At 35.3% G+C, this 12641-nt stretch overlaps 1 protein-coding gene across 1 annotated transcript; it reads left to right on the forward strand.

Moving 5' to 3' along the window:
- Positions 1 to 815: 815 nt before the first annotated feature.
- LOC114032031 (olfactory receptor 52E4-like) lies at positions 816 to 1760 on the forward strand. Its single transcript, XM_027847236.1, has one exon. It carries the CDS (start codon positions 816 to 818, stop codon positions 1758 to 1760), a length of 945 nt encoding a protein of 314 aa, XP_027703037.1.
- Positions 1761 to 12641: the final 10881 nt, after the last annotated feature.

Raw genomic sequence — 12641 nt, forward strand, 5'->3', positions numbered from 1 at the left:
AGGAAGGAAGGAAGGAAGGAAGGAAGGAAAGAAGGAAGAAAGAAAGAAAAAGACAAGTCTGTGAGTAAAAATAAGAGCTGCCCCAATGGGGACCCTTCTACTGGAACTGGCAATTGGGTAATATATCTCAGGCACTATACTAAGCACCACTCAAATATTATGTCAGTTGATACCAGGAATGTTCATGGACAAATTTTCTCCCAAGTAGGAATGAGAATAAGGTTCATAAAACAAAATGGAATTAGAGTTAAAGACATGTAACAATACTCAATCCTTGGCATAAATGCTGCCCTAATGGTCCAATAGTCTCTCTGAAGCTACAGGTATAGGGAGCTCCACCTATAGTAGGTAGCTTTGGGGAATGAGAATCAGAATTAAATCTTAAAACTATCATAACCATATCTTCTTTGCCTCTGCTATGGATCCAAAATGAGTCTTTGGATTTTTAATATTTCAGAGTCATGTAAAAGAGATATAAATTCTGAAAATACAAGACAACTCTAAATCAGAATGAAAAAAGCTTAGTCTAATTCTTCCCTTTATTGAATCTTAATCCTAATCAGAGTTTGAGCCTTTCCCAGTTATGAAAGGCTCTGAATTTTCCTGATCTTGTGATATTGGTCCAAATGAGAAAATTTGGGCTAAGTTTCAATATATTCCTTTTAGTGTTAGAGGATCTGACCTCCTTGTATAATTGTCCCTGAGCTAATGTCATCTCTTCCAGGTCCCAGAAATAAAGATTCCACGGTGGTCTTGGGCATTCAGAATATTGACTCCTTCTAAGATATCAGCAAGAAAAACATAAGATATTCAGAATGTCAAGTACAAATAAGACTAGTGTGCATCCTACCAGTTTCTTCCTCCATGGTATTCCAGGTCTGGAAGCTGCCCACATTTGGATTTCCATTCCTTTCTGCCTGGTGTACATGATGGCTGTTCTAGGGAACAGTACCCTTCTATTCATCATCAAATCTGACCATAGTCTGCATGAGCCCATGTATCTCTTCCTCTCTATGCTCTCAGTGGCAGACTTAATTCTCACCACTACCACACTCCCCAAGATCCTCAGCCTTTTCTGGTTCAATGATAGGGAGATAAGTTTTGAAGCTTGTCTTACACAAATGTATTTTATTCATTCACTGTCCACCATGGAGTCTGGATTCATCTTGGCCATGGCTTTTGACCGCTATGTGGCTATCTGCAACCCCCTTAAACATTCAACTATTCTCACTCACACAGTTGTTGGAAGCTTAGGCCTAGCCGTTGTATTTCGTGGAGCTGTGTTGCTCAGTCCTCATCCATTTCTACTGTGGTGGCTTCCCTATTGCAAGATAACTATCATCTCACACACATACTGTGAATTCATGGCCCTGATCAAGCTGGTCTGTGCACCTACCAGGATTCAAAGAGCTTATAGCTTAATTATTGCCTTCCTTACAGGTGGTATGGACTTTATATTGATTATGTGTTCTTATGTCCTTATTCTACGTGTTGTATTTAACTTGCCCTCTAATGATGCTAGGCTTAAGACACTGGGCACTTGTGGTTCTCATGTGTGGGTAATTTTGGTATTCTATACTCCTGCCTTCTTCTCCTTCCTTACACACAGGTTTGGGCACCACATTGCTCACCATGTCCATATTTTTGTGGCTAATATCTATCTTCTTATCCCACCTATGTTGAACCCCATCATCTATGGAATTAAAACCAAACGCATCAGACAAAGGTTCCTCAAAGTGTTTGTAGTGAAATATGTCTAAGCATGGAAATTGATGAAATCTCCTGAATGAGTTATTTGGATAAGTGATGTATCAGCACCTGAGCAGTACCAATAAAACAGGAACTCCCGGTTCATTTTTTATGGGTTAAATATTATATAAAATAATTGTAAATATAGTAGAATTGTACAACTTAAAAACATTCAGATAGCACTGATTATAGCAGTAATGGTGACTGGGTTGGTCTTGCTGAGTGATTAGTGTTGGGGACAGGAAACTCAAACACAGAAGTCACCTTTATTCTATGTTTTCTGCATAGTGGAGCTACCTTGAGAATCCTGTATGCAGACTCTTGTAGCAGTGACACATAGATTTCAAGTCAAAGATTGAATAATCTCCCAGGTTCCCAAATTGCTTGAAATTTAATCTAAGGGAGTCCTTAAAGAGGAACTTCTGCCTGATGGGTATAATGCTATCCCTCTATATTCCTCTAGTAGTATAGTAGCTCTGCTTTCTTTCCAGGAAATTAGATATAACCCAAGGAAGGGGAATAGAATATGAACATCCATGGAAAGGTAACAGTGTGTTTTGAAAAACAACAACAACAACAACAATACTGGATTTAAGGTTAAAAGATTGAAGTTTGAATTGTGGTTCTCAAATGTTTTAATTTTATTTCTCTCTGACCTTCAGTTTCTTCATTTACAAATTATGTAAGTAATACTGTTTATCTTTGGGGAAGAAAGCATTTTGTATAAAATATCACATAAATATAAGCTCTTAATACTATTTTTAAAATGATGATAGCAATGATAAATTTCTTTATTAATATTATTATTAATAGTGGTAGTGGTGGCATTATCAGAAGTATTATCATTTTTATTATCCTGGAAGGTTTTTAGGGACACAAAATGAGAAGGAAATTGTGAAATAGAATATCTAATCCCAGTCCCTCTTACTGAGGAAGTACATGTCTCCTTAGGTATTACTGTATGATTATTTGCAAGTCATTTGGCCTCTTTGATCCCTACTATTCTTCTATGTTAACCTGCCTTACAGGGTTGTTATTTGTTTTAAATATAATTAAGGACATGAAAGCATTTGAGAATAATGAAGTGCTATACAACTCACTGGTAGAACCAGAAAACTCAGTGAATCAAGCACAGAGAAACGCAGATCAATTACCAAAATAAATTCTTATTAGCTCTCACAATGTGTACTTTAAAGATAGTTGTAGTATTTCAAAGAGATCCAGTACTCTGAGTTCCTTAATAATTACTGAGACTATTGCAAATTTATTTGTATTATGGACCCAACTTGCCTGGATATAAAGTTATCACAGATATAAACACAAAATTAATCAACAAAAATGAATTGAAAATATAGCTAAAGGAAGAAGAGATATGAATGGGCTAGAGCTAGCATAAAGTTCTGTTCTGGGAATCAAGTATGGAGTATAGATAACTTGGGGCTTCCTGAGAGTAAAGGTAATGGAGGAAATATGTTGTCCTGAAACATTTAGACACTATCAGCTCATAACCAAATGATCAACTTGAGAGTTTGGGGATAATGGCTTCTTTTATGTTTATATATGTCTTTGCCCATCAATTGAAGACCTATAGAGTGAATAATACACAGAGGTAGAATGATTTAGTGGTAATAACACCAGGCTCAGAATCTAAAGATTTGGGTTCAAGTTTGAAAATTAATATTCAATAACTGTGTGACTCTATTTGCCTTGCTCTCTGACTTCATTTTTCCATCTATTAGATGAAGACAAAAAGAGCGGTATTATACATTTTATAGAGTTAGTACAATAGAAATTCTTTGTAAGATACAAAGCACTAGATTACATGGGAACCAGCATTATTAGTATTATGTGTTCAATAACCATTTATTGGTTGGATAGATTACCTGAATCTTTTTTTTTCTCACATTCAAAGGAAAGGTCTTGGGCTGCTGCCCCTACTTACCCTCTTCTAATCTCCCATTCTAGTCAGGGCAAAGCTAAGGGATAGGATAATATGTTACATAAGAACTGATCTTTATACGAGTGGTTCTTGTGTTTCTGTCTGAAATGATTAAATTAATATTACCTTGGGTTTCTCCCATATTGATTTCTAATGTATTGATTCTACAATGTAATTGATCTTGTGCTTTATTGATTTTTGTAATTTAGTCTGCATCTGCCTAAAGCTACCTTTCTATGTCCTTGAGTTAAATTCAGAAATTTAGCTTTTCCTCTGGGTTAGTTTAAAGGTATAATTAAAAGAAAAGTTGTTGTTTCTTATACTGGTGGACACTGGGATACATCCAGAATGTCTGATATCCTTAAACTCCACAAGTTAACTTGGTACTATCCCCCAAAGATGTGTTGTCTTTCTTTGCCTGTCCATGTGCAATTAGGGCAGTATTGTCTCTTCTAAGGAGACAGAAACTCTGGTAGTTTTGATGCCCTAGCAAAGATTTCGAGAATTTGATGGGTTTCACAAAATTATTAACATGCTTTAATTGTTAGAGAGGAGTGTTATTAGTTTCATCTGAATGTCAGCCCACCTTTCTTAGTATACCTAAATGTAATGTTGCTTCCCTGATGCTGCAACCTATCACTTCTCCACAATTACTAAGACCCCATCTTTGCTGTGTGTCAACAAAGATGGTCCCCTCCTTCTCACTGGGGGGTCACTGGCTTTACTGAGGTTGCCAGTGTGACATTGTTAACAGTTACATGTGTCACTGTTAATAAACTGATTTTGTTTCAACCTTGTACCTCAACCTACCTTCATTAAGTTTACTCCAGACATGTCGAAAGGAGCTAAGACTATGGACTCATGGCTTTCTCAGTATTCCTTTTGCCCAATTATGTCTTTAAGTAGAGACTGGATGATTACTTATCAGACATATTGTAGAGGAGATACCTATTAAAGTATAGGTTGGATTATATGGCTTTTGAGATGCTTCTTATGTCTGACATTCTCGGATTCTCATTCAACTATCCTCATATGCTTATAGTACAGTGTATGGAGATCAATTTCTTCCAGAATACAGAGTGGTATATCCTATATATATATTGTGTATGTTTATGTATATATACATACAAATGTACTCAAGGAGTTTACAATCTAACACAAAACATATGTATACATAATTATATAATATATATAATTGTCCAAATATAAAATATATGAATAACACATATTATATAAAATGTATTATATGTAATTGGGGCAGTTAGATGGTAGAGTGGATAGAGTTCTAGACCTGAAGTAAGAAAGACTCATTTTTGTGAGTTTAAATCTGGTCTCAGTACTTACTAGCTATGTGACCCTAGGAAAGTCACTTAACCCTGTTCATCTCAGTTATTCATCTATAAAATGATCTAGAGAAGGAAATGGCAAACCATTCTGGTATCTTCATCAAGAAAACACAAATGGGATCATCTAGAGTTAAACACAACTATATATGAGTGTGTTATACTGTAACATTCTTGAAAGCAGGATTGTCTTTTGCCTTTTTGTATTTCCAGTACTTGATGGGTAGTATATAGCAATACTTAATAAATGTTTAATGATTGATTGATATATATGTACATTTTTAATTCTTCATCATTAAAATAAATTTACTTTGACAAGTAGTCATTTTTTTCCAAGTCTAGAATTGATCATAGCCCCAAAAGTTTTATTAAGGTTTCAATCAGGCAATTATCCAGGCCAATTAAGCATGGTTATCTCCATCTCTTGGATAATTTATTAATTTTCATATATATATATTTTATATATTTTTATATATATTTTATATACTTTATATATATATATTTTTCATATATATACACACATATATAGTGTGCATATATGTATATGTATATATGTGTACATGTATGTATATACACATGTACACCTGCACATGCATGCACATGTATGTATGTGTCTCAAGGGCATATTGCAGAATTTTTTATCTCAGTTTGAGAATTTCTGTAATGCTGAAACAATTTAGCTTCTCACTATATAAACATATCAGAGTTAAAAAATCTGACAAAATATCATATCTGATTCAAAGAGTACAGCATCATGAAAGGGCAAATGGCAAGATTACATATAGAGATATCGAATATATCTATCACGTCCAATATATGTCTTCTCTTCTCTAGACTAAAATAACTAGTTTGAATCAACTTGTGTCATAGCATACTCTCTTTTGTTGGTGTGAGGGGCACAGTGGATAGAGTGCTAAGGCCATAAGGTGGGAAGACTCATTTTCATAAGTTTAAATCTTACCAGCTGCTGTATAGACCCTAGAAAAGTCACTTAATGCTGTTTGCATCAGTTTCCTCATCTATAAAATGGGTTGTAGAAGGAAATGCCAAATCACTCCAATATCTTTGCCAAGGAAACTCCAAATAAGGTCATGAAAAGTTGAACACAACTGAACAACATTATTTTTAAAATTAATTAATTTATTTTTAACATTCTTTTCTTTTTAAATTTTGAGTCATAAATTCTTTTCCTTCCACACTCATCCCTACCACACCCACTGAGAAGGCATGAAATATGATGACAAATATACATGTAAAATCATGCAAGACATTTTCACATTAACCATATTTACAAAAAAAGTAAGATAAAGAAAGAAAGAAAGAAAATTGTACTGAAATTTTCACTCGGAGTTCATCAATTCTCTCTCCAGAGGGGAATAGCACTTTTTCAACATGAGTCATAGGGAATTGTCTTGGGTCATTGTATTCATCAAAGTAGCCAAGTCTTTCAAAGTTCTTCATCATTGCGACATTGCTGTTAGTATGCACAATGGTCTCCTGGTTCTTTTTCACTTTGCATCAGTTCATATAGGTTTTGACATATTTTTCTGAATCCACTCCCCCATAATTTTCAACAGCACAATAGTACTCTATCACAATCATATGCCACAACTTGCTCAACCATTCCTCAATTGATAAACTTATTCTCAATTTCCAGTTATTTTCCAACAGGAAAAAAAAGAGCTGCTATAAATATTTTTGTGCAAATAGGTCCTTTTCCTTTTTCTTTGATCTCTGTGGGATACAGATCTATTAGTGGTATTTCCAGGTCAAAGGGTATGCCCAGCTTTATAACACTTTGGTCAAATTATTCTTCAGAATGGTTAGACCAGTTCATTACTCCACCTACAGTTGATTAGTGTATTTCTTTTCCCTCATTTCCTCCACCATTTGTCATTTCTGATAGGTGTGAGTTGGTACCTCGGAGTTATTTTAATTTGCCTTTTTCTAATCAATAGTGATTTAAAACATTTTTTTCATGGTTATGGATAGTTTTGATATCTTCTTTTGAAAACTGCCTGTTTATATCTCATGACCATTTATCAGTTATGGAATGACTCTTATTTTTATAAATTTGATTCAGTTTTATACTTAGTATATATTTGAGAAATCAGACCTTAAGCAAAGAAATTTGCTATAAAAATTGATATTAGTTTATTGCAAATGGTATCTTTTAGCAAAATGTATTTTTGTGTATATTCTCTTTTAATTATGTCTATTTTTTGTTTTTGCTTTGTCAGAGATGATGATTGTGCACTTCCTTTTCCATTTGGTCAATTCTGCTTTTAAATAGTTCCTTTCTTCAGTGAATTTTTGTGCCTCTTTTAACATTAGATCATTTTGCTTTTTAACATATCATTTTCTTAAGTATTTTGTACCTCTCACACCAAGCTGTTAATTCTCTTTTGATAATTTTCTTGCACCATTATCATTTGTTTTCCCATTTTGTTTCCTTTACTATTCTTATCTCTCTCTAACTTTTCCAAAAATTCTTATTGGACTTGATTCCAGTTAACATTTTCTTTGAGGCTTCAAAGATAACTGTTTTCACCTTGTTCTCTTCATGTGAGTTTGTGTCTTGGTCTTCCCTACCACCATAGTAGCTTTTTTATGGCAAAGTTGTTTTTTGTTGTTTGTTCATTTTTCCAGCCTATTTTTTTTTTTTATTTTGAAGTTTATGTTAAAGTTGCGCTTTGCTTACCTAGGGGTTGGGAAGTACTGTGCCAAGCTTCAAACTTTTTTGTGTTGCTGTTTTCAGAGCTAGATCTGGGTGTCTGCAAGTTTTTGTTGGTTCCAAAGTGGTGTGATTCTGGGAGAGCTATGGTTACTGCTCACCTGATCTGCACTCCTATCTTCACCTAGGAAGGTCCCCAGTTACCTCCATCTATAAGTGCTAGCACTTTTTTGCCTTGGAAATGCTACCAGGGCCACTTCTCCCCTGTGACCAAAGTCCAGTGATTATTTCTGCACTTGAACTACAACCTAGAACTGCATTTGGGAAATAGAGTAGCCAATCAGTGCCAGCTGTATTCAATGCCAGCAAAGTGTCACCAATAATCTCATTCTGACTAGTTGTCTAACTATTATGTTGTCTACTGTGCTGAGAGCCCTTGAAGCTATTGCTGCTGTAGCCATGGTTGCTGCCATAATATGTGTGGGCTCCACACAAGCTTCTACCCAAGTATCACAAACTTTTGCAAACCTACTAAGTTTTCTTAGCTAGGAAAAAAAAATGTGTCACTTTGATGTTTTGTTTGTTCTGCCATTCAAAATTTGATTTGAGGTGTTATTTTACAGTTGTTTGGAGTGGAATGTTGAAAGATTTCAGCTGGGTTGCCTCTAATCCACCATCTTTACTTTTCCCCCCACCCCACCATAACATATTCTTGTCAGTTAGTCAACAAACATTTACTATGTGACAAGAAATGTGATCAGTTCTGGGGATGCAGAGAAAGACAAAGACAGTCCTTGCCCTCAGGGAACTCACATTTCAAAAGGGGAGACAAACATATAAACAAATAAATACATACAAAATTCAAGCAAAGTAAATACAAGGTAGTCTCCAAGGGAAATTACCCAGAGTTGTGAATGTCTGAGTTAAAACACAGGTTTAGATACTTATAAGTTGTGTGACCTTGAGTAAGTCACTTAAAGTTTGCCTTCTCAGTTTCCTCATTGGTAAAATGGGGATAATAATAGCTCCTAACTTCCAGGGTTGTTCTGAGGACCAAATGAGATATTTTTAAAGTATTTATGATAGTGCCTGGCACAGAATAGGCACTTAATAAATACCTATCAACTTCCTTCCTGACCCATAAGTCATTCTACTGAATGAAAGTGCAACTATAGGGGACAGTTAGGTGGCACAGTGGATAGAGCACTGGCCCTGAGTTCAATTCTGGCCTCAAACACATGTTACTTCCTAACTGTGTGACTCTGGGCAAGTCACTTAACCCCAATTGCCTCACTAAAAAAAAAAAAAAAAAATAGAACTTTAACATTCAGATTGGCCAAAAAGTTTAGGAGGGAGCCAGGGATATTGTTGTCAAATCAACATATTATGAAAGAGAAAAATGCCAACATCTATAGAGTCAACATGACACAGACATGAGATCCACAGTTACAGAGGGATTTGAACCAAGGATCTTGAGAAGGGAGGCAGAATACAACTTGGAGGATAAGGATATCAAAGATCAAATTAGACAAGAAGTAGCATTTATTGTCTGAAGGAAAACTTGGTATTGTTGTGCTGAAAGTTACTAAGGAGGAATCATAGGTTCTTAAGATTTTGATCTTGGAAGGCTATTTAGTGGTCATTAATCTAATCCACTCATTTTACAGAGGAGGAAATTGAGATCTAGAGAAATAAAATCCATGTCCAAAGTCAAACAGATTTGGGTTTTAACTCTGATCCCTTTTTTCTGCTTCCTTCTTCCTCTTATTCTTTTCTTGCTACCTTCCCTATTTCTGGTGACAGCACCAATATCCTTGCAATCACCAAGTTTCACAACGTGGAAAATACCTTTGATTCTTCCCTTTCACTTACCACTCTTAGCCAACCAGTTGCTAAGTCTTATTGATTTTGCTTTCTTTATGTATCACACGTAATCACTCCACCCCTAGAGAATTACAAGAGCCTTCTAAGTGTTCTGTTTCCCATCTCTTTCCTCTTTATTCCATTCTTAAATCAGTTTCCCAACCAATATTACTAAGGCAGGGATATGCCCACCTCACTCCCAATTAAGAAGCTGCCGTAATTCCCTAGGTTAAAATGAAAACTCTGGTGGCATTTCAAACCTTTCACAATCTAGGCCCAGCCTTCCTTTCCAGGTTTATTTCACTATTGGTATCTTTCATGGAAACTAGTTTCCATGGGCCTACTTAATTTTCTACTTGTATTCCAGACTATATTTAATTTCTGTGACCTTGCACAGACTATGCTTCATAACTAGAATACCCTTCCTCCTCAGCTAACTTCCTTGAAAGGCCATCTCTAACAGGAAATCTATCATTATCTCCCCAATCACCAGTGTTCTCCCTTCCCCCAATAATGTATTTTGTATCTGCTTTTGAGATATTATATATTTAATTTCTATGTCAATTTAGTTTTCACCCAGTGAAGTTAAATTATAAGCCCCTTGAAGGCAGGGTTTTTTTTTATTTTTGTCTTTGTATCTTCTATCCCTACATAGTATGTTGAATGAATGAATGTTTCTCTGGCTCACCCCCTTGGTCCTCTTTCTGTCTTGCTATATGTCTGGGTCCCATTCTGACAAAATAGGCTTTATACTTGAGCAACAGATCTCTGATATATTTTCTGCTCCCAGGATACATGCCTCTGGGAAATGAAGAGAACTAACAGCTCAGTTCACACTTCTGTAGCTAAATTTAATTATCAGCAGTAAAATGCAGCATCCTTGACTGTGATCAAGACTTCAGGCTCAGAATCAGCTGTTCATAACTCATTGACAGAAAAAAAAAAGTGGATTTGTAGAGGAATTTCTTCCTTGTTTTTAAGTGTGCATGGCCCTGATACTTCAATAGCTATTCTTAACTTAATCTATTCCAGAGGTAATAACTTCTGAGTTCCCAGTGGGGTGTCTATACCCAGTATAGTTGAACATTAGAATATTGCCTTCTTGCCGGAGTGCAGCAGCAGTAATAATAATAGCTAGCATTTATATAGTGCCTACCATGAGTCAGGCCTTGAACTAAATGCTTTAGAAATACTGTGTCATTTGATGTCACAACACTCCTGAGAAGCAGGTGCTATAATTATCCTCAGTTTAAAGATGAGGAAACTGAAGTAGAGGTTAAATGACTTGCCCAGGGTCAAGGCACTAATAAGTATCTAGGTCTGAATTTGAACTCAGGTCGTTTTGACTCCAGGGCCTGCACTTTACAATGCCATATTTTACAATGCTATATTTGCATTGTAAAATGAATTCATATGACTCCTTCTTTGGTTACTTTTTTCAAGTACTTTATATACTATTGGAATGAATTGTTCTTTATGTGTATTGTGGAATTCACTTGTGAATTCATCAGATCCTGGGCATCTTTTCTTAGGTAACTCATTTATGGCTTGTTTAATTTCTTTTTCTAAAATAGGTCTACTTAATTACTCTAGTTCCTCTTCTGTTAATCTAGGAATTTAATTTTTTTTAAAAATATCCATTCCTTTCACTTAGAGTGTTATATTTATTGACATATAAATTGGTCAAAAAATTCCTAACAATTGCTTTAATTTCCTTTTCATTGTGGTACATTCATGCTTTTCATTTTTGATGCTAGTAATTTAGTTTTCTTTTTTTAAATCAAATTAACTAGTGTTTTATGTATTTTATTGCTTTCCCCATAAAATCAGTTCTTAGTTTTATTTATTAGACCTTTGATTTTCTTACTTTCATTTTTATCAATCCATCTTTTGATGAAAAAATAGAAAACAACATGCAATATCTCACTGGAAAAACAACTGACCTGGAAAATAGATCCAGGAGAGATCATTTAAAAATTATTGGATTATCTGAAAGCCATGATCAAAAAATAGAGCCTAGACATTGTCTTTCAAGAAATTATCAAGAAAAACTTCCCTGATGTTCTAGAAGCAGAGGGTAAAATGGAAATTGAAAGAATCCACTGATCACCTCCTAAAAGAGATACCCAAAGGAAAACTCTGAGGAATATTATAGTAAAATTCCAGAGTTCCCAGGTCAAGGAGAAAATATTGCAAGCAGCCAGAAAGAAAAAAAATTAAGCATTGTGGAAACATAATCAAGATAACACAGGATTTGGGAGCTTCTACATAAAGGGACCAGAGGGTTTGGAATATGATATTCTGGAGGTCAAAGGAGATAGAATTACATCCAAGAGTCAACTACCTAGCAAAACTGAGTATAATCCTTCAGGGGAAAAATGGATATTCAGTGAAATATGGGATTTTCAAACATTCTTGATGAAAAGACCAGAACTGAAGAGAAAATTCAACTTTCAAATACAAGACTCAAGAGAAGCATGAAGAGGTAAACAGGAAAGAGAAATCAAAAGGAATTTATTAAGGTTGAACTGTTTACATTCCTACATGGAAAGATGATATTTGTAACTCATGAGACCTTTGTCAGTATTAGGATAGTTGGAGGGGAAAAAATTATATGACTAGATAGACTGATAGATAGAGGGCACAGGGTGAGTTGAAGATGAATGGGTGATATTTGGAGAATAAAATTAAAGGGTGAGAGAGGAATATACTGGGAGAAGGAGAAATGGAGAGGTAGAATGGGATAAATTACCTCACATAAAACAGACAAGAAAAGGCTTTTGCAGTGGAGGGAAAGCGGAGAAAGGTGAAAGGGAATGAGTGAATCTTATTTTCATTGCATTTGGCTTAAGGAGGGAATACCATACACACTCAATTGGGTATGGAAAGCTATCATACCCTACAGTAAAATAGGGGAGAAGGGGATAAGAGAGTAAGGGGATGATAGAGGGAATGGCAGATTGTGGGAGAGGGTAATCAGGAGTAAAGGCTTCTGAGGAGGGACAGGGTTAAAAGAGAGAACAGAACAAACAGGGGGCAGGAAAGGATGAAGGGAAATATAGTTAGTTTTCCA

The sequence above is a fragment of the Vombatus ursinus genome, unplaced genomic scaffold (assembly GCF_900497805.2).
Source record: "Vombatus ursinus unplaced genomic scaffold, bare-nosed wombat genome assembly UNPS02015397.1, whole genome shotgun sequence".
NCBI lineage: Eukaryota > Metazoa > Chordata > Mammalia > Diprotodontia > Vombatidae > Vombatus > Vombatus ursinus.

Coding starts and splice junctions, on each gene's coding strand:
- LOC114032031 (XM_027847236.1), top strand. CDS start 816: ATGTCAAGTACAAATAAGACTAGTGTGCATCCTACCAGTTTCTTCCTC.